Source organism: Monodelphis domestica, chromosome 2, assembly GCF_027887165.1.
Source record: "Monodelphis domestica isolate mMonDom1 chromosome 2, mMonDom1.pri, whole genome shotgun sequence".
In the NCBI taxonomy this organism is placed as follows: domain Eukaryota; kingdom Metazoa; phylum Chordata; class Mammalia; order Didelphimorphia; family Didelphidae; genus Monodelphis; species Monodelphis domestica.
In genome coordinates, this window is record NC_077228.1 from 164,954,903 (window position 1) to 164,977,730 (window position 22,828).

The window sequence follows — 22,828 nt, forward strand, 5'->3', positions numbered from 1 at the left end:
TTATGACTCAATCAAGCAACCAACAAGCCCTTTGTAAGTACCTACTATGAGTTAGGAACTTTGCTTGGCTTTGGCAATATAAATACAAACGTGAAATCATCTTTGTCTTCAAGGATTTTTTAGCCTAGACAACCCATGCATATGTAGGAGCATACAGACTAGATAGAAGAAGATGGATTAAACAAAGGGCAAAGCTGGGAGTATGAGGAAGGTTTTGTGTAGAAAGAATGTGCCACTTGAGTTGTCCTGAAAGAAACTAGGCATTCTCAGAGACAGAAGTACAGAGTGCAAGCATTCCAGGCATGGGGATCAGCCTGTACAAATGCCTAGAGATAGAATATGGAATGTCAGGAGCAACAGTAAGAAGGCCAATTTGGCTGAACCAGAGGGTGCAGGAGGGGGGAGTGCTATCTAATAAAGCTTGGAAGGTAGATTGAGGATAAGTTGTAACAGGCTTTAAATATGAAATAGATGAATTCATATTTGATTCAGGAAGTAACAGAAAACCACTGATGATTATTAAGTTGGGGAATGACCTGGTCAGGTTTGGACTTTAGCAAAATCACTGGCATCTGTGTGAAGAATATACAGGAGAGGGGAGAAACTTGAGGTAGTAAAGCTATTTTGTTATTAGTGATAAGGGCTGGGTAAGTGGAGAGAAGACAGATGTGAATATATCATCATGGAAATAGAAATGGCAAGATTAAGCAAATGATTTGGATTTTTGAGATGAGTGAGAGGGAGGAGCTAAAGATGACACTGAGATTGAGGTCTAGTGACTTGTAAGGATTGTGATAGTCTCAACAGGAAAAGGAAAGTTCAGAAGATGGGTGGATTGGGGGGGGGGATATAATAAGTTCTATTTCAGACACATCAAGTTTGAGAAACTTTGGAGTCAATCTAGTAGAAAATATTCAGCTAGTGATTCAGGACCAAGTGGAGAGATTACGGCTACATGTACACATCTGGGAGTATACTGTATGGAGATGAAATCATGGATGCTGATGAAGACTCTAAGTGAGAGTGGGCAGACTAACAAGAAGGAGGACCAGATCAGAGCATCGTGGTACTTCCATAATTACATGTTACATAATTATACCTGTAGAGAGGATATATATATCCATATATATTCAACATTCATCACATGAATGTTGATCCAACAAAAGAGAATGAGCAGGACAAATCAGATAGTAGAAGAACCAAGAAGGGGAGATAACATTTAAGGTTTTTGGCAAATGTTAAAGGGGTATATAAATTTGTTATTATTATTTATTGTTCATTTACATAAACATGGGGTAAAATGCCCAGAAGTTGTTTTTGGTTCAGGTTCAAAACCCTACTTTTAACACTTATAATCTGGTGTCATCTTGGGAAGTCCCTTAAATTCTCTGTGTCCCAATTTCCTTATCTATAAAATAAGGGAGTTGGACCAGATGGTCAGCCCTTTAACTATCATCTTTAGATCCCAAAATTAACCTTTTTCTCTGTAGCTCCCAGCTCTGGTCAGGACCTCTCAGCCCAGGGGAATCCTGTCTTATGATCTTCCTCTTAGTCACAATTAATAATTTTAGTACAGAGAGCAACTGATGCCAGAGGTAGTACCCATTGAGATACATAGCCCAAAATGCACTTTCAAATCAACTTGGTAATTCATGATAAGAAAATAATACAAAAAGGTAATTAAGACAAATTCAGTTGAGTGGGAGGAAGAATCAGAGGTAGAATCTCACAGCTGGAAGGGACTTTGGAGGTCATCTTAGTCCAAAGCATAGCATGTGGTGTCCCATATGCATTCTTCACCATCATGGAAGCCTCATTTAGTCTTCTTCTCAGATAGCACTGAAAGAAAGGTAGCATTAAGGTTATCATTTGTTTTCCCTGGGAGTTAGTATTAGTATCATTGCTTCAGAGAGTGGAGGTTGGCGGGGTGGAGGTGAGGAGAGTACAGAAAATTCCAGGTTTATGCAGGCACAAGTTAATGTCTCTATATTTTGGGGGGGGGTGTATTTTATATCTATTTTTTTAAGTTTACATTTAAAAAATAAAGTTTGCATACTAATTGGAAAAAACCCTTTATTCAGTTTCTTTGGTGTGATGGATAAAAGTAATGTCATGACTAAACATTCAATCAACATTCACCTTAAAATTTAATTTTTTTAAAAATTAAGATGAATAGCATAATTTAATACAATATGTTGTGTGTATAAGTGGGACATGGATGCTCATCCAACAAAGGAAACCAAGGAGTGACTAGACAGGTAGAAGGAGAACTAAGAATAGTGGTATGAGGACCCAGGGAATTATTTCATTTATTCCCCAGGGGTACAGTTCTTACTTTTAACAACTTCCTCTGTGTATCTCTACAGTTCCCCTAATAAGTGCCTGAAGACCTCTAGTAAGTAACCCATTAATTAAGACTAAATCTGTTTTTCAACAGCTTTCCTCAAAAATATTTACAAAAATATAAACTGCCCAGACTAACAATAGAAGAAATAGAATACACAATCCCATATTAGAAAAAGAAATTGAATAAGTCATCAATGAGCTTCCTAAGAAAAAAACACCCAGAATTAGATTGGCAAATTAATTCTACCAAACACTTAAAGAATAATTCATCCCAATACTGTATAAATGATTTGGGAAAATAGGTAAAGAAGGATTTTTAGCAAATTCCTTTCACAAATATAGTGCTCATACATAAACCGGGGAGAGCAAAAACAGAGAAAGAAAAGCATAGAACAACATTCCTAATGAATATCGATGCAAAAATTTAAATAAAATACTAGCAAGGAAATGACAGCAACATATCACAAGGATCATACACTATGACTAGGTAGGTTTTATACTAGGAATGCAAGGCTGGCTCAAAATTAGGAAAACTATCAGTATAATTGACCATATCAATAACAAAACCAACAGAAATATATAATTATCTCAATAGATAAAGAAAAAAAGTTTTGACAAAATACAACACCCATTCCTATTTAAAAAAAAAAACACTTGTTATTGGTATGGTAAGTCAGATCAAACCACTTCATCACCACTTTCCCTCAGATCCTGGTGAATATAGCCTAGGACCCTGGACCCCAAGAGCTCTAAGAATAGAAATTCCTCCCAGACCACTGACTGCTTCCATCTACAACCATCATACTGGAAGCAACTTTTCTTCTTCACATTTAATTAGTTGCTGAGTTTTGTATGATTTATATCCAGCTCTTTTTCATTCCCACAGCCATCGTGGTTCAAGTCATCATCAGTTGTGCCCTAAATTCTCATTTAAAAAAAGCTCCTAACTCTAATCTCTCCATATTCTCTATATTGCTAGCTACAAAAATAACCTTCCTAAGGCACAAGCGATTTTTTAACTCCCCAACTCAAATAACTATGGGACTCCCTATTGCCTCTAGGATCCATTACAGGCTCCTGAGTCTGTATTTCCTTAAATGCTTTCTACAATATGACTCCAGTTTTCTTTCCAGGCCTATTCCCACCCACATGCTTTATACTACAGTCAAACTGTGCTAAAAGCTAGTTGTTTTTCTGAACTTTGTGCCTTCTCCAGGCTCAATACACTCACAGGATGTCCTACCCTGGAATTCATTACCTCCTCACTTGGATCTCTTAAAATCCTTTCCAAGGCTTCCTCTAGTCATCACTTCCCCTACAAGCATCACCACCAGCTGTAAATATTCTCTTCCCCCCTCAAATTTTCCTAGAGTACTATATCTGGATAAATTCTTGTTGGTTGTTCAACTGATGAGTTGATCTCTTTCTCCTCCTTACTCTGTAACTTGTGTTCTACTTTAAAAAAATTTTTTTTATTTCTTTGTGACATTCACTTTTTAAAAATTAAAACTCTAAATTTGCCCCTTCCCTCCAATGTCTCTCCTATCCAGGGGAGAAGAAATCAATTATACCCATGATAACTTGCATCACACTTACCTATGTGTATGTAGTATGCTTGTCATTTCTCCAGCCACAACTTATTGAAAGCAAAACCTGTCTTATCTTTGTGTAAAATAGATAAAGGTTCTCCATATTCAAGAAGGGTTTGTTCCTTTGAGTTCCCAGGCAAGAGACATTACTGAATTCCCATGAAAATAGGTATCTCTAAGGTTCTCTAGCTACCTCACAGGATCATTTCTGGGCTTTCACTTGTCTCAAAGACTTCTTAATGTTCTAGGGTGATGGTGGTGGTTGTGGTGATAGTGGTAAGTCCTTTGTTTTTTTAAGAGAACCATTGATATCAGGGGATGACATCTTAACTTGTAGTAAGTGAATCAGATTTAAGTGAGGCAGAGTTTCATAGGGTCATCTGATACACTCTCTCTTCCAGTCATCCAATTCTAATGGCTAGCCAGAAGTCAAGACAAGAAGTGATGGCTTTAAATGTAGTAGATGGCCTTGGTATCTTCAATGTCTGAGCAAACTCTAAGTGCTCCACTGCAACTGCTTCAGCCACCTTCATGGAATAAATTGATCTCATCCACCCCTTCCACTAGGTGAAATCTTTACATGCTTGGGGTAACCCCCCCAACTCATTGATGGGTTTGAGGCCTTTCAGAGACCCTCAACTTGGTTTAGCCCATCTGCTGAGATGGTATTACCAGGATGTGGCTATTAAAGAGCCAAAGAGCACAGCTATGAATATTCTTGTACAGGTATTTTTCCTACTCTTTGGGGTACAAACCCAGTAGTGCTATCTATGGCTGGATCAAAGGGCAGACACTCTTTTAGCATCCTTTGGGCATAGTTCCAAATTGCCCTCCAGAATGACTGGATCAATTCACAACTCCACCAGCAATGAATTAATGTCCCTACTTTGCCACATCCCCTCCAGCATTCACTGCTTTCCTCTGCTGCCATGTTAGCCAATCTGCTAGGTGTGAGGTGATACCTCAGAGTTGTTTTGATTTGCATCTCTCTAATTATAAGAGATTTAGAACACTTTTTCATGTGCTTATTAATAGTTTTGATTTCTTTAACTGAAAAATTGCCTATTCATGTCCTTTGCCCATTTATCAATTAGAGAATGGCTTGATTTTTTGTACTCAAAGCCTTTTTTGAATGAGGTTTTGATTGTGTGTGTCTATGTTAGAAGTAGACTAATAAGTTAATGGTTTTTGAAAGAGGTTGTTTGTATCTAGATTGTATATATATATATATATATATATATACATATATATATACATATACATATACATACCAGGTATACTAGCATCTTGAAAGTATTATTGATGTATTAATATTGTATCTTATGTGTTCATATACCAGACTCATGGTCATATTTCTTCTTGATTATTGTATTTCCAAATTTTCAGTCCAAAGGACAAAAGAATTCCTGAGCAGGACATTAGTTGCCACAGGGTCCTAGCTCCTACCTTCTCAGACCACATTCCATACTAAGTCACATGTATGACTAACCTTCTCCTCTATGATTATGTGATTGTCAATTGAGCCAGTGTTAAATCATATGTCATGTCACATGTTCATTAGTTACCTCCCACTCCACATTCCTGGATTCTTCAATAAAAGTTTGGGAACACGTGAAACTCAAAAAAATACCATCAGAGGAGCTCACTGGATCCCATATGTTTTAACTCTTTGTCTCTGACTCTTTATTCCTTTGTTATACCACCCATTTCCCCTCAGTCTCCATTCTCCTTCTCAGGTGTCCACCCATGAAGATATTAAGTAGGAACTGCAGGCAGCTCCTAATATATATATATATATGTATATATATATATATGCATATACATATAAACACATACATTTATATGAGAAGCATTAAGGGAAGTTTCATATGAATAAATTAAGCACCCTATGTAAATTAGTTTAAGCAAATTATATCCATCCAATAGTTAGTTGCATCACTCCTCTACTGGGGAAGAGAGAAGCCTTCTATTCTTAGAGGTACAAACATCTGATTATGTAACTCTACCTCCTCCCCACTTGGGCTCTTGAGAGAGACATTATTGGGGAATGAATAACAAACACAGTACAGTCCTTCTGGACCATCAAAAAAGATGATTTAAAACAGCTTCATTAATTAGCTTTAATAACCCAGGAGGGATTTGACTCTTAAGATAGAATATATGGTGGATTAGAAAGGAACATTCTAATTAAGGTCTCTTCTAACTCTGAGATTCTATGCCAGAATTCATTCATTATTTGAGAAAGAAGTAATATAGGACACAAATTCCCTTCCTGTGGTATATATCATCCATGTCAAACCTCTTTTCCTCCAGGTGACCTACATAAGGGTTAGGGAGGATACTTCACATGATAGTTCTCTTCAAATATTTGAAGGATTGGCACATGGAAGAGAGATTAGACTTGTTCTATTTGACTCAAGAGAATAAAACAAGATTATTGGGTGGAAGTTGCAAAATGGCAAAGTATCAGCTGGATATAAGTATGAGCTGTGACATAGGGCCCCCTAAGTTCTAGGTACTGTGGAAGAGGCATGAAGAAAGAGAGGATTTACAAGCCAAGCCAAGCATGTAAACCAAAGTAAAGGATCTGATTTGTCAATCAAGGTGAATATTCCAAAACAGAATGTTCCCAGAAAAGGTAGTTGGAGCTGGCCAGGGGAGATAAACTATGAAACTGAGATTTCTTCTCTGGGGTTCCTGACCAAGAGAGACTGACTTTTTCTGATCAAATCAGAGAAAGACCTTTGGGAGGACTTCTGGAATTAATCTGAGAAGAAATTAACAGTTGTTGGTGGCTTTGTGAAATTGGAAGAAGAAAGAAGATTTAACAGTTGTCCTCCATCTCTCTGGCTGTCTCTGAGTCACAGTTGTGACATTTCCCAAACCCTCTTAATTCTCCTTGTAGACTAGGGACACCCCTATCCCTCTTACCTCAGTTCTCCATCCAGTTGTTCCCAATAAACCCCTTTACTTGAGAAAGGAAGAGTGAAGAATATTTCTCTGAAATCTCATAGTTCCCCTGAGTTACGTAGAAGGTGGCTGACTAAGATTGAGGGAGGGGAAAGGGAGGCAGAAAGGGCGTGGGGGAAACTGGGAGGTGAAAGGAGGAGAAGGGTAGGAAATATCTTGACTTATTAGCCATCAGTAATCAATAGGCCACCCTATAGCACCCCTCTAAGGGCATCTCTCTACCTCTATCTCTCATTATCTCTCATCTATCTCCATTACAACTAGTCATTCACAAGAGTTTCCCTAGTGGATCTCTAGTCAGGCCAGAGTATATCCATTTACCACAACCAGAAATAGTTCCCCACAGATTATCTCCCTTTATTACAGTACAAATGAATCTTCTTGGGAATCCCCTCCCCCACAAGGGTCCTTTTCTCTTTGGTTTGTCCCCATCCTAAGTTTACTGCAAGAAAATTCCCCAATATGCTTGTATATAGATTTCTACTAATGTGGGTCCCCAACTACTGTACAAGCACTCAGTACAACACATGTATATTGGCTTTAGGACAATCTTTATTCACTCCACAGATAATGTAAATGATGCAAAGAACTCATGGGATCCCATAAACAGACACAGCACATACATAAAGCAGGCAAGGGACTCACAGCACCCATAAATAGATATTCAAAACACATGAAGCAAAGTAGTTCTGCTCAGAAGGAACTAAACTTGGAACTTCCAAACTCCTAAGTGTTTCTTCTGCCCAAGAAAGCCATTAATAGTTCCTTGGAGGAGGCAACTGTGTACATGGAAAGGTTTCCTCATTCACTCACTCACTCACTCACTCACTCACTGTATAGAATAAAGGTTTACTCTGCTGTCTGAGGTCTGTCCACCACATAGGAATGGACAGAAAAGGACAAGAGTGATCTATCAGCTCTCTTTTAGGAACTGCCAAAGAGGGATGGTTCCTTTGATGAGTCTATCCTCCTTAGCCCTAGCCAACCAATCACCTTGGGGGCGGCTCCAGTCCTTGAAAATCATTTAATAACCCAGAAACTGGGAACCAGTTAGTGTCTTGAAAGACATTAATTATGACCATGCTTTATAACCCATACAACTGATTGATCAGGGGAAAAGGAACACCCTGATCAACCTTTTTTTTTTTAATTTAAGCATAAACTTCTCAGCAATTAGGCCAATCCAAAAGTGAACTTGCCCTGAGACCCCGAAAGTTCCCTGTTACTGGAGGTCTTTAAATAGAGATGGATGGATACATCTTGGGATTGCCTCTTGTGTCACTGTATAGGGATTCTCTGTGGGGAGAATAGTTCTCTCCTGTTCTGTACTTCCAACATCTCTAGCTTCTTTCAAAGCTCAGCTCAGTCATCACCTTCAATATAAGATTTCCCCTAATTATCCCTTCTGCCAGTGCTCTTTCCCCCCTTGGAAGTTATTTTGTGTTACTTTCTGTGCTTTTATCCATGGGTATATGGTAGAATGGGTACCTGGTGCCTAGCACATACAGCAAGGGACTCAATAAATGTTAGCTGAAATGAATTGGAATGATTTACTATGGAAAGAATTCCTGTTGGGCTAGGACAGAGGATAGAATACAAGTTCTGGAATCAGGAAAACTCATCTTCCAGAGTTTAAATCTGGCCTGAACACTTACTAGCTGGATGACCTTGGACAAGTAACTTGACCTCCTTGGGCTTCAGTTTCTTCCTTTATAAGAGAGGCTTGGACTAGATGGTTTCTAAGATTCCTTCTAGCAAGTATAGTTTTATTTTCCAGATGTCTTTCAAAAGCAAATTAACTTTCCTAATCATAAAAGTTACCATTTAAATAGCATTTTGAGGTTTGCAAAGTGCTTTACAATTGTTATCTCACTTGATCCTCACACAAATCTGGGACCACTAGACTAGTAAATGTCTGAGGCCTTTCCCCACTCAGTCCAGCACTTTGTCCACTGGATGCTTAGGCTGAATCATCAACTAATTTATAAAGCCTGACAGATCTTTCATCTTCTATTTATAGAAAGTAATGTTTTAAAAATTGCACATTCAAGAGCAATGGCAACATCAGTGCTTCCCCTTCTGCCTGGACAGTTTATGGGCTTAAAGTTTAGAAATAATTTGACTGGTTTTAGATTAAGGGCAGATTTTTGGTAAAAGTTAAAAAACCATACTGAAAATCAGCTGGGAAGCATCCCTTCTGAGCTTGGGGTCAGAAAGATCTGAATTAAAATCTAGCCTTAGACAATTACTAGTAATCTTGGTCAAGTCACTCAGCCTCTGTTTGCCTCAGTTTCCTCAACTATAAAATTATAATAGAACCTATAGCCTACAGTTGATGTGAGAATAAAATGAGATATTTGTAAAAGGTGCTTAGCATAGTGCCTACAACCTGTATAAATGCTTATCCCTTTCTCCTTCCTTTACCTATAAGGAAGTCCCAAATTGTTCCAATCTGTTGTAGCTGCTTTTTAGGAGGGTTGGGGGTGGAACTTAAAGATTTTCCCCAGGAGAAGCAAAGCAGCTGATGAAGCTAAAAGCAATAGGGCTTTATTTGATGCATTTTAACACAGAGGGCAAAGTGCTTACTCAGACATACATGAGTAGTAAAGGGAAAGAGATGGGAGGAAGGCACGTCTGTATTATTGTCACCAGAGAGACAAAGCAGTCAAGAAATTTTTTGAAGGATAGCCCATAGTCCATGACAACCAGCAGGGGAAAGGGGCTTATGGGAAACTCTGGACTTATGAGAATCTTCAGACCACAAAAGGATAAGGAAGAGATAATATGGACAAGTTCCCTTCTGACATAGCATCCAGGATAGAATGACTTCTCCATTTGGGTGATGGCAACCTTCACTGACCAGTACACGGACAGAAAAGGAGGCCAGGGTCTTGGTGGTGAGCTACAGAGCCTTCTTCCTCAGCATATCTGACTAGCTGTTTGCCACACTTCTGATGTCAAAGGAAGTTGTTTTGAACTAACACCTACTCTATGCCAGGCTCTGTGTAGAACACTTTTTTTTTTTAATTTGGTCATTTCCAAACATTATTCACTGGAAACAAAGATCATTTTCTTTTCTTCCCTCCCCTCCTCCCACCACCTCTCCCACAGCCGACATGCAATTCCACTGGGTATCACATGTGTTCTTGATTCAAACCCATTTCCATGTTGTTGGTATTTGCATTAGAGTGTTCATTCAGAGTCTTTCCTCAATCATATCCCCTCCACCCCTGTAGTCAAACAGTTGCTTTTCATCGGTGTTTTTACTCCCACAGTTTATCCTCTGCTTGTGGATAGTGTTTTTTCTCCTAGATCCCTGCAGACTGTTCAGGGACATTGCATTTACATTAATGGAGAAGTCCATTACCTTCGATTGTACCACAATGTATCAGTCTCTTTGTACAATGTTTTCCTGGTTCTGCTCCTTTCGCTCTGCATCACTTCCTGGAGGGTGTTCCAGTCTCCATGGAATTCCTCCACTTTATTATTCCTTTTAGCACAATAGTATTCCATCACCAACATATACCACAATTTGTTCAGCCATTCCCCAATTGATGGGCATCCCCTTGTTTTCCAATTTTTGGCCACCACAAAGAGTGCAGCTGTGAATATTCTTGTACAAGTCTTTTTCCTTATTATCTCTTTGGGGTACAAGCCCAGTAGTGCTATGGCTGGATCAAAGGGCAGACAGTCTTTTATCGCCCTTTGGGCATAGTTCCAAATTGCCCTCCAGAATGGTTGGATTAATTCACAACTCCACCAGCAATGAATTAGTGTCCCTACTTTGCCACATCCCCTCCAGCATTCACTACTTTCCATAGCTGTTATGTTAGCCAATCTGCTAGGTGTGAGGTGATACCTCGGAGTTGTTTTGATTTGCATCTCTCTGATTATAAGAGATGTAGAACACTTTTTCATGTGCTTATTAATAGTTTTGATTTCTTTGGCTGAGAACTGCCTGTTCATGTCCCTTGCCCATTTATCAATTGGAGAATGGCTTGGTTTTTTGTACAATTGATTTAGCTCTTTGTAAATTTGAGAAATTAAACCTTTGTCAGAGGTTTTTATGAAGATTGTTTCCCAATTTGTTGCTACCCTTCTGATTTTAGTTACATTGGTTTTGTTTGTACAAAAACTTTTTAATTTGATGTAGTCAAAATTATTTATTTTACATTTTGTGACTCTAAGTCTTGATTGGTTTTAAAACCTTTCCCTTCCCAAAGGTCTAACAGGTATACTATTCTGTGTTCACCTAAATTACTTATAGTTTCCTTCTTTATATTCAAGTCATTCACCCATTCTGAATTTATCTTGGTGTAGGGTGTGAGGTGTTGATCCAAACCTAATCTCTCCCACACTGTCTTCCAATTTTCCCAGCAGTTTTTATCAAATAATGGATTTTTGTCCCAAAAGCTGGGGTCTTTGGGTTTGTCATAAACTGTCTTGCTGAGATCATTTACGCCAAGTCTATTCCACTGATCCTCCTTTCTGTCTCTTAGCCAGTACCAAATTGTTTTGATAACCACTGCTTTATAGTATAGTTTGAGATCTGGGACTGCAAGTCCTCCTTCCTTTGCATTTTTTTTCATGATTTCCTATCCTTGATCTTTTGCTCTTCTAAATGAACTTAGTTATGGTTTTTTCTAATTCACTAAAGAAGTTTTTTGGTAGTTCAATGGGTATGGCACTAAATAAGTAAATTAATTTGGGTAGGATTGTCATTTTTATTATGTTAGCTCATCCTACACATGAGCAATCAATGTTTTTCCAATTGTTTAGATCTAGTTTTAGCTGTGTGGAAAGTGTTTTATAGTTGTGTTCATATAGTTCCTGTGTTTGTTTCGGCAGATAGATTCCTAAGTATTTTATATTGTCTAGGGTGATTTTAAATGGAATTTCTCTCTCTGTGTAGAACACTTTTTACAAATATCATTTCATTTGTTCTTCAAAACAAACTTGAGAGGTAGGTGCTATTATTATCCCCATTTCATACTGTTGATAAAACTGAAGCAAATAGAGTTGAGTGAATTGCTAAGGTCGCACAGCTAGTGAGTACCTGAGACTGGATTTGAACTCAGGTCTTTCTGACTTCAGGCCCAGTGCTCTATCCTTTGGGTTACCCAGTTGTCTAGTCAGGCATGGATTATTAGTTAAGAGAAAATTTCCAACTAGGAAAAGTTTGGATACACACCAGCAGTTCCCATAAAGGGATTGGGGGGAAAGAGGCAAAATTTATCAGGGACAAGGAGGCAGGGAAAAAGAATATCAAAAGTAAAGACATCCGATTTCAAGAAAGGGCAGACTCAGAAAATCTGAGGATTTTGGGATTACCATACAAAGTGTAAGGAAAAATATATGCCATAGTAGAGATACCCCTTTTCTCAAAAGTGTAAAAACTGGGAACTGTTGACTTAAGAGAGGCAAGCCAACAGTTATCCCATGCCCCATGGTGGTCTCTAACCATATTCCTCTAGAGAGTGGTCATTGTTTGGGAAAGAAGAAAAATAGATTGCCTTTAGAACAAGGACTATCATCACTTATTTTAGCCTGAGAAAGTTAGACTAGTGGGAGAAGGATGAAGAAGACTTCTGTCTTGTTATTCAGTTTTGTTCAACTCTTTGTGACCCTGTGGATCATACTGTCCATGGAGTTTTCTTGGCAAAGGTCCTAGAATGGTTTCCTTCTCTGGACCATTTTACAAATGAGGAAACTGAGGCAAGCAGAGTTAAGTTACTTGCCCAGGGTCACATAACCATTAAGTGTCTGAAGCTAGATTTGAACTCAGAAAGATGAATCTTCTTGATTTCACTCTATCCATTTTAGCACCTAACTGCTCAAAACTCCATTCTCTATATCAGGGGTGGAAACTATATCTTAGAATAGTTTGCCATTTCTTTCTCCAATGGAGTAGTTGAAAGATGGAAAGGAGTGCTCGGCAAACACAGCATGGGCAAAATGAACAACAACGGCCTACTGCTACTCAGCAAATGCTCAGAGTTCGAACTCACCATCACAAACACTGTGTTCAGAATGGCAAACAAATATAAAACAACGTGGATGCACCCAAGATCAAAACAGTGGCATCTCATTGACTACATCATTGTACACCTGCGAGACATCCAGGATGTAAAGATCACCAGAGCCATGAGAGGAGCTGAATGCTGGACAGACCACTGATTGGTTAGAGCGACTCTTCAAATGTGCATTGCTCCTCGCCATCCAAAACGTGCCCAGACAGTTCGCACATTTTACAATGTGAGTCGTCTTAGATATCCATCTTATTTGCAAACATTCCAGTCCTGCCTGGACGACAAGCTGTCTGTCAAGGGACCACTCACTGGAAGCTCAACCGGGAAATGGAACCAGTTCAGAGATGCAGTGAAGGAAACATCAAAGGCAGTCCTAGGCCCCAAACAATGCAAGCACCAGGACTGGTTCCACGAGAACAACACTGCTATTGAAGACCTATTGAGCAAAAAGAACAAAGCCTTTATGGAGTAGCAAAATAACCCAAACTCTGCTCCTAAAAAGGACAGATTCAAGTCTCTCCAAGCCACGGCGCAGCGTGAGATCAGGAAGATGCAAGACCAATGGTGGGGAAAAAAAGGCAGAAGAAATCCAGCGCTTTGCTGATACAAAAAACTACAAACAATTTTTCAGTGCCCTCAAGACTGTCTATGGGCCATTAAAACCCACCACCACTCCCTTGCTATCCTCTGACGGTGACACTCTCATAAAAGATAAAAAAGGCATCAGCAACAGGTGGAAAGAACACTTCAGTCAGCTTCTCGACTGACCTTCTTCAGTCGACCAAAGCGCCCTTAACCAGATCCCCCAAAACCACACCATTAAACAACTTGATGTCCCTCCTTCAATAGAGGAAGTCCAAAAAGCCATTAAACAAATGAGTACAGGCAAGGCACCCGGTAAAGATGGGATCCCAACCGAGGTGTACAAGGCCTTAAATGGAAAGGTGCTTCAGGCATTCCACATAGTGCTGACCAGCATATGGGAAGAGGAAGACATGCCCTCAGAACTCAGAGATGCCTCCATCGTAGCCCTATACAAGAACAAAGGCTCATGAGCAGCCTGTGACAACTACAGAGGCATCTCACTACTCTCCACTGCTGGAAAGATCCTCGCCCGTGTTATACTCAACAGACTCCTGTCAATTGTTTCAGAGCAGAACCTGCCTGAATCACAATGTGGCTTCTGACCAGATTGCAGCACCATCGACATGGTCTTCACAGTGAGGCAAATGCAGGAAAAATGCCTTGAGCAGAACCTGAGTCTCTACATTGTCTTCATAGACCTGATGAAGGCATTCAACACAGTGAACAGGGACGCATTGTGGTTGATCTTTAGCAAGCTCGACTGCCCAGCAAAATTCGTCAAACTGATCCAGCTCTTTCATGTCGACATGACAGGAGAAGTCCTATCTGGTGGAGAGACTTCCGATTGCTTCAACATCTCCAATGGCATGAAACAAGGCTGTGTCCTCACTCCAGTACTATTCAACCTATTTTTCACCCAAGTATTACGACATGCTGTGATGGATCTAGACCTGGGCGTCTACATCAAATACCGACTGGATGGCTCACTATTCGAACTTCGCTGCCTGACTGCAAAAACAAAGACAACAGAGAGACTCATCCTGGAAGCTCTCTTCGCAGATGACTGTGCTCTCATGGCCCACCAAGAAAATCATCTCCAAACCATTGTGGACAGGTTCTCTACTGCAACAAAACTGTTTGGCCTGACTATCAGCCTCAGCAAAACAGAGGTGCTGTTCCAACCTGCACCAGGGAGGCCAACTAACCAGCCATGCATTACAATCGACAGCACGCAGCTTTCTAATGTCAACACTTTCAAGTACCTGGGCAGCACCATCGCCAACGACGGGTCCCTAGACCATGAGATCAATGCCAGGATCCAAAAGGCCAGCCAGGCACTCGGGTGGCTGCCCTGCAAAGTCCTCCAACACAGCGGTGTAAGTACGGCGACGAAGCTCAAAGTGTATAACGCAGTGGTCCTCAGCTTGCTCCTGTACGGTTGTGAGACACGGACACTGTACTGGAAGCCCATGAAACAGCTGGAGCAATTCCACCAAAGCTCTCTCTGGTCAATCATGAGGATCCGATGGCAGGACCGAATCACCAATCAGGAAGTCCTCGACAGAGCCAACTCCACCAGCATCGAAGTCATGGTCCTCAAAAGCCAGCTACGATGGTCTGGACACGTCATCCGCATGGACCCACAGCGAATACCAAGACAGGTATTCTATGGTGAACTGTCAGCTGGACTCAGGAAACAAGGCCGACCAAAGAAAAGATACAAGGATCAGCTAAAGTCCAACTGGAAGTGGGCTGGCATGACACCAAAGCAACTAGAACTCGCTGCCTCTGACAGAAGCAGCTGGCAAACCCACATTAACCATGCTGCCACCACCTTTGAAGATGAACGACGTCGACATCTTGCCACTGCACGTGAATGCCGACACCAGGCCACAACCGCACCTCCCGTAACAACTGGCGTCCCATGCCCCATGTGCCACAAACTCTGTGCCTCAGCCTTTGGACTGCAAAGCCACATGAGGGTACACCGTAGATGAAAATGCACAAAGACAATTGTCATTCTCGGACACTGAGAAACTACTACTACTACTAGTTAAGTGAGTTGTCCAGGGTCACACAACTACTATGTGTCTGAGGTCAGATTTGAACCTAGATATTCATGATTCTGGGCCTAACACTCTATCTATCAAGTCATCTAGTTGTTGGGCATTTAACTTCTCTTATTCTCTTCCCCAGGTATGATCCTGAGCAATATAGTTCTTCCTTTTTACTATTGGCCAGAACAAAGCACCCTGAGTTGTGAGCATAAAGCTGGTCTTGAAGCCAGGAAGACCCAGAACAGGAAAAAGTTGTTAACAAAAGAAATGTAAAAATAGGTCAAAGGGCAGATCTGATCTTAACCTAAGCTTCTAAGCTTCCATCTGATTATGGGAAAGAGCTAAGCCTTAGCCTGAAGACTGAAGAAAGCTTTGTAGGCTGAGAGTCATGATGGATAGGACAAAAGCCAAATTTCAAAGCTATTAGTTAAGAACACCATTATGCTACCATCTTTTGCTTCTCACCTAAACTATTGCAGTAGGATTCTAATTGGTCTACCCACCCCAAATTTCCTTCCTCCAAAACATTCTCCACACAGCTTTCTACTCCATCCCAGATGTCTTTCCATGTGGCCTGCCAAATGGGAGAGCTGCAATAATGACTATATTAATTAAAAGGTAAGCAAAATCCCAATAGGCTGAGGGGGTCAGAACAGACTTTATGGAGAGGGTCAAAATGAACTTTACTGGTTGGATATGTTGGACCTTGAAGAAGAGTAAGGAGAAATCTGGATCAAAATCAGAATAAAATATCTGGTGTGGAAAGAGATTATTTTCCAAAATCTAAGTCACAGAAGGGGGAACCTGGCCTTTGGGTACAAATAAGAGGAAGCTAGAGAGCTATGCCACTTCCCTTATACCAGCTCCATCAGCCAACTGCTTTCTGTCCCTCTTTTCCTCTTGACTAGCTATCTTTTCTTTAACACACCTTACAGCTCCTGAGGCACTGTGTCCTGAAGGTTGCTTGGAGCCAGATCTAGGGCATGGCCTGGATGAAGGTTCCTCCATGGCTCTTCTTCCTCGTGCTTCTTGGCCCCCAGGAAGGTAAGTAAGAACGACTCATTCCTTTTCCTGTATACCGCTCTCTCTTTTCCCTTTGGTTAAGGTTTCATCTGGTGAATAAAGTGTCTAAGGATAGAAGTGTGGACAGGAGCAGGCTATTGCTAGCCCCATGGAGAATTCAGCCCTTAGAGACTCTTTCTCTTGAAGGAGCCAGATGCACTCAAAGACAGCATCTCTCAGTTCCAAGTGTATATTTTCTCTCTCTGCTGGACTCTGAGGCCAGTAAGATTACTGTGTGGGAGACCTTAGAGCAGGTTTGAATGGCTGGAAAGAGCTAGAGGCTTTATTACTTTGGGTAAAACAGGAACAAAAAACAGGGCCATCGTTAAGGACCCTTAAAGAACCTCATTTTATAAATGGGAGAAGCTTCCCTTTTAGAACTGTCTGTCCAACTCCTTGGGCTTCAAAGACAGCAGGCGTTATCAAACAGATGTCACCCTCAAACCAGGATTTTCTCTGGCCTCACTCAGCCTTATAGAGGCCCTTTGGGTATGAAAGAGAGCTGAGTTCTCCCTGGGTCCCAACAATCCATACTGGCAGCCTGCTTGGCATTTTAGCTAGTTAATGACTACTCCTTAGAGAAAGACCTCTTTATTGATCTTGGACCTCTTTTACTCCTTTATGAGGATCAAATTAGATACAGTATCTGTAGAATTTCATAGTTATTTGAAAACCCAGTTAAGAGCTCAGCAGGTATTTGGACCAAATTTATTAGCACAGAGCTGTATAATAATCAACTAACATCTATTTGTTAATCTGCTGCTATCTGCTAGGCTGTGTACTTACACTTGGAATATGTGTATGTGTGTGTGTGTATACACACATACATGCATACGCACAAATAAATATATTTATTTACAGATGTTATAATATTTTATATTCCATTTCCTATCTATATTGACTTTAAACAATACCAAGAAACTCTTAGGATAACAGCTAGTAGGAATCACAGGACATAGATTTGAGAAACAAAGCCAAAGGGGATCCTCAGAGAAGATCCTTTAGAATCTATTAGAAAAATCCTTCAGATTGTAAGCTCCTTGAGGGCAGAGACTGTCTTTTATTCATTGTATCCCCAGCCTTTAGCACAGTGCCTGGCACATGGTAAGTCTTAATGAATGTTTATTGGATTGGATCAGATCTCATCCCAGGAAGTCCACTGGCCTTAGATTGAGAACTTTAGCTGAGTCAGAAAGCGACAAGTTGGTGCTTCAAGGACAGAGTGTTGGACTTGGAGTCAGTAAGACCTGGGTTCAATTTTGACCTCTGGCACTTACTAACTGTATGACTGACCTTTTTCAACCCCAATTTTCTCATTTGTAAAATAAGGGTAATAATATCTGTATTAATTGTTTCAGAGAGGCACTATGAAGTTTAAATGGAAAGTTTATGTAAAGAATTTTGCAAATTTTAAAGTTCCATAAAAACATCAGTTATGGTTATTATATCCTTAAGGAAAAGGACAATCTGGAGAACAGGAGGAGCTTGATTCCAAGGAGCTTATGTTGGTCTTGGGGGAGTCAGTCAGCCTCCCTGTGAATATCGAAGAAGGTGAAGAAATTGAGAAAATAATTTGGAGTTTCCATTCGACTCTTGCCGTGATTCAACAAGAAGCCATGAAAGAGCCATCGATCAGCATAGTACCTGACCCTCGGTACAATGTCATTGTGAATATTTCTGACCATACCTACTCCCTGCATATCAGCAACCTGAGCAAGGAGGATGAGGGAACCTATAGAGCAGAGATGAACTTTGAAGGTTTTCCTGGCACCATCACTCAAAAGTTCATTCTACGTGTCTACCGTGAGTTTGGCAGGGTAGGGTGGGGTGGATCAGATGTCTGATTTCTCCAGAATTTGCTCCAGGAGCTTTATCTGGGAGGGAGGCAGAAGGAGTCTCTGGCCATTCTTTCCTTCACCTTCCCTTTACCTAAGCTACCCTAGGGTTGATCCACAACCAGTTGGGCATACTGATGCCAAAGCTCCCATCGAAGATCGAGGAAACAACCAAAGTGTCAGTCCTAACTCCAAGGGAGTGAAAGGCAGTAGGCACAAGTTCAGATAGATCACAGGATCACAGATTTAGAACTGAGAGGGACCTTGAGGTCAAGTTCAAGCCCTTAATTTTACAGATGAGGAAACAGGCTCAGAGAAGGCTATGATGTGTACAAAGTTACCCAAGTCATAAAATGACATAATAGTGAAGTGACAGAGCCAGTATCCAACATAGGTATGTGTTCCTCTAATCTGCCATAGAGACAAGAGCTGAAAACCTCACTTCTATGGAGTGGTCTCTCTGAAGACAACTCAAGGGTTGGGCATCCCACCCTCTGAGGGCATATAAATTATTGTAGCCTCTTTGTTTTTTTACATCCAAAACCTCCCTTACCCATTCTTTTCCTTCTCTGACCATCCCAGCAAAAAGGAGGCAATTCTGTTACATAGCCTGACATGCACAAAATTGGCATTCAGCTCCAAGGCAATGTTGAAAAAATATCTCTCACTGATGGAAATTCCATTATTAGAGATTTACTTCTTTGCATTTGTCCTAAAACATCATAAATTTTACTGTTATTTTTATTTTTTATTTTTATTTATTTTTTATTAAAACCCTTACCTTCTGTCTTGGAGTCAATACTGTATATTGACTCCAAGGCAGAAGAGTGGTAAGGGCTAGGCAATGGGGGTCAAGTGACTTGCCCAGGGTCACACAGCTGGGAAGTGTCTGAGGCCAGATTTGAACCTAGGACCTCCCATCTCTAGGCCTGGCTCTCAATCCACTGAGCCACCCAGTTGCCCCCTTTACTGTTATTTTTATTGAGATTTGGAATCTGGGGGAATTGGGAAGGAAGGAAGAAGGGAGGAAGGGAAAGAGTGGTTCTTGAATTGTTAAGGAAAGAGGGACAAAAAGCAGGCAGAGGGCTCCACATAAACACTAGATTTTTATTTCATTTTTTAAACCCTTACATTCTCGTCTTAGAATCAATATTGTTTATTGGTTCCAAGGCAGAAGAGTGGTAAGGACTAGGCAATGGGGGTTAAGTGACTTGCCCAGGGTCACACAGCTGGGAAGTGTCAGAGGCCAGATTTGCACCTAGAACCTCCCATCTCTAGACCTGGCTCTCCATCCACTGATCTACCCAGTTGCCCCCTAAACACTAGTTTTTAAATGAAGTCTTTCTCCTAAAATGATCTTATTTCTATTTTGTACATGTATGTCATACAACATACAACAAACAAATATTTCTATTTTTGTTCATCTCTCCTTGAAAGTTTGTAAGCACCTTAGGGACAGGGGATGCTTCATTTTTGTCTTGGTATCTACATATTGCCTGGCATATTGTAAGTGCTCAACAAAAATGTGTTGATTGACTAAAGGAGAGGTGATGATACAAAAAGACAGGCTTTAACTAATTCATAATCTAAAGTTGAATTGAGTTTTTAAGGGGAAAGAACTAGCTCCCAGAAAGTGAGACTGAAATTCTTCTATCTGTTGTCATCTTAGTCTAGAGGTGTCAAGCACAGAGTCTGGAACAGTATGGAGTGCTGTAGAAATAAGATTACATTGTAATTAGAAAGTATCTTTTAAACAAATTTTTAAAATAGAGCATAGATAATGTTAATGTGTCACTTTAAGTCAATATGTAACCTGTAGGAATCTTTATGTACAGCTTAGTAGTTTCTCTTCTATTTGAATTTGATTTCATTGATCTTATCCACAGTCTTTTTACAGATGAAGAAACTGAGGCTCAGAAAAGAGAAATGACTTACCCAGGGTCACACAGATAGTAAATGGAAGACCTAAGATTGGAACTGAGATTTGAGAGCTGATTCCAGATCCAACATCCTTTCCACAACACCAAGAAAAAGTGTAAATCCTTGATTCCAAGGGTCTTCATATTCTCTTTCAGGACGACTTCCAAAGCCCAAAGTCACTGTGATCTTGGAGATCTCTGAGGAGTCCGTGTGTAATGTTACCTTAAAATGTCATGTAGATGGGAAAGGAGATGAGGAGGAGTTCAGCTGGACATCCCTGGATCCAGGAGCTATTGTGTCTGATGGGGGCTCTGTCCTCCACCTCTCCTGGAGGCCTGGAGACAGTGACTGGACTTCAACCTGCATAGTCAGAAACCCTGTCAGCTTCAGTTCCCACTCCCTCCCAGTCGAACAGTTCTGTACAGGTAACTGGCTCCATTGCCACCTCCCTCGAACCCCAAGGAAATACCCTGAGCAGTCTTCATTCAGGGAGAATGGGCCACCCTTACCCCTAGTTTTGTTTTCTCAGCAGCACCTTCTCTCAAGTGAAGATTATTTCAAACTCTCTTGGGAAAAGCTGAGCCCTCCTCCCCACATCTCCCACAGTGCCCCAACCCTGACCCAAATCTCCACTCTCAATCATCCTGTCCCCTTCTCTCATTTAATGCCCAGAAATAGGCCTCCAGATGCTTCTCTGTCAATCTCCCAGGTTTCTTACCTCTCTGGAGACCTGTCAACTGTCCTGGGGATTCTCCAATTCCCTTCCCAATGGGATTCCAGCCTTAGTTTAGGCTCTAAGTTTCTGGGGAGGGAGTCAGCTGAGTTTAGAGAATTCCCAGTAAAGAAATATCAGCTTGTCTGGACTGAAAGACTCTGGTATGGAGGGATGTTTCTGTCCCCTTTGTGAGCTATTACAGCTTTCTTAATCTCCCATTTAGTTTTGGTGGTCAAAATTCTTCTCTCAGTGGAGGAAGACAGGTTCAAGTTCCCTTGACCTCTCCTTTCTTTTTGGGAAGTGCCCTCTTCACTCTACCATTTGGTTCTCTCCCACTGACTGGCTCTTCTCTCTCTGTTCCCTATTCTAGGACCCAAAGTTTCATCTTCAACATCATGTTCATCCCTGGTGAAGGGACTTTTTATCCTGTTACTCTTTGGGTTCTTAATTGTTGGGATTATTGTAACTAGACATCTAATAAAAAATAAAGAGTCGGCCACAAGAAGAATTCACAGGGGGTTGAAGCTGAGGAAGGGAGTGAAACGAGAAAACCTCCAAGTAAAAGAGTTTCCATAACCATGCCACATCCTTGAATGGTGGTCCGGCTTGGGGTCTAGGCCCTGGACAGGGAAGGGCCACTCCATCCCATCCCTTGCTATGCATTTCCTCTTCAGGAACCTCCCTGCAAATACTTTCTCAGATACTTTTCTCCCCCTCATCATCAGCCATCAGTACAGAACTCCAAAGATTTTTGCTGTCTTAGGAAAGGTCAAACAATAAAGTCAAATTGAATGCAAATCACTTCAGAATTGTTTTTTCCCCCTTCTATTTTTAAAAATTCTTTACTGTAAAGATGGCACTGTGAGTGAGGAAGGGAGAGAGAGATATTGGGAAATGAAAGTGATGCCCTAAATGAAAGAGAACAATGGAGCAATTTAAAGAAGAAAGAAAATCATTTCAGGAACAGTTTTGCCTTGAGCCTGTCAATCTATTCTTTGCCCTATGGTGGGCTTGACTTCATTGAAAATTATCTCCTTATTCTATTAAGGACTCTTTTCCTTCTTGCAGCATTTCCTTCCTGGTCTTGCTCTGTCAATCTTCAATGTGGAAGAAAAGTAAATCTGACATATTCATTTACATTAAATGTTAGTGGCTTAATGTGCTAATTCTCCCAAGAGAATTTGCCTTTAGAAATTTAACAGGAAATTCTAAACTTAATCAAAGGAATCTTTAAGAGGGGAATTTTAGGGGGCAGCTGGGTAGCTCAGTGGATTGAGAGCCAGGACTAGAGACAGGAGGTCTTGATTCAAATCTGGCCTCAGACACTTCCCAGCTGTGTGACCCTGGGCAAGTCACTTTACTCCCATTTCCTAGTCCTTACCACTCTTCTGCCTTGGAACCAATATACAGTATTGTTCCATCCTCTAAGACACAAGGTAAGGGTTTATAAAAAAAGGGGGAATTTTAGTTTGGGGAAGGAAGGGAACCTTGTAGGGAAGGTATAGTCTTCACCTTTCCTGGAACCATGGTCTACCTCTTCAATCTCAGAATCCTTGCAACTTTTGTAGATGAGTCCACAAAACATTCACCCTTGAGTTCATCACTTCTTCAGGTCTGGGGCAATTCAACTTGAGAAAAGACTCCAGGTAAGAAGGAACCAGAAATATCCTCTGCTTTCTTCCCTCCATACCCTTCCTTCTTTATTTGCTCAAGCTTCCCT

At 40.8% G+C, this 22,828-nt stretch overlaps 1 protein-coding gene across 2 annotated transcripts in view; it reads left to right on the forward strand.

The window, feature by feature from the left end:
- The window catches only part of SLAMF9 (SLAM family member 9), a 29,506-nt gene extending 7,600 nt beyond the window's left edge, over positions 1 to 21,906 (forward strand). The window contains exons 2-5 of one of the 2 annotated variants that reach the window (XM_007481660.3): positions 16,512 to 16,620; positions 18,094 to 18,441; positions 20,549 to 20,818; positions 21,479 to 21,906. In XM_007481660.3, coding sequence (XP_007481722.1) covers positions 16,560 to 16,620; positions 18,094 to 18,441; positions 20,549 to 20,818; positions 21,479 to 21,684 — 885 coding nt within the window. In that variant the 5' untranslated portion in view covers positions 16,512 to 16,559 and the 3' untranslated portion in view covers positions 21,685 to 21,906. Of the gene's footprint in view, positions 1 to 16,442; positions 16,621 to 18,093; positions 18,442 to 20,548; positions 20,819 to 21,478 lie in introns of those variants that run through there. The other variant, XM_016430279.2, reaches the window with a different exon arrangement.
- The last annotated feature ends 922 nt before the right edge of the window (positions 21,907 to 22,828 follow it).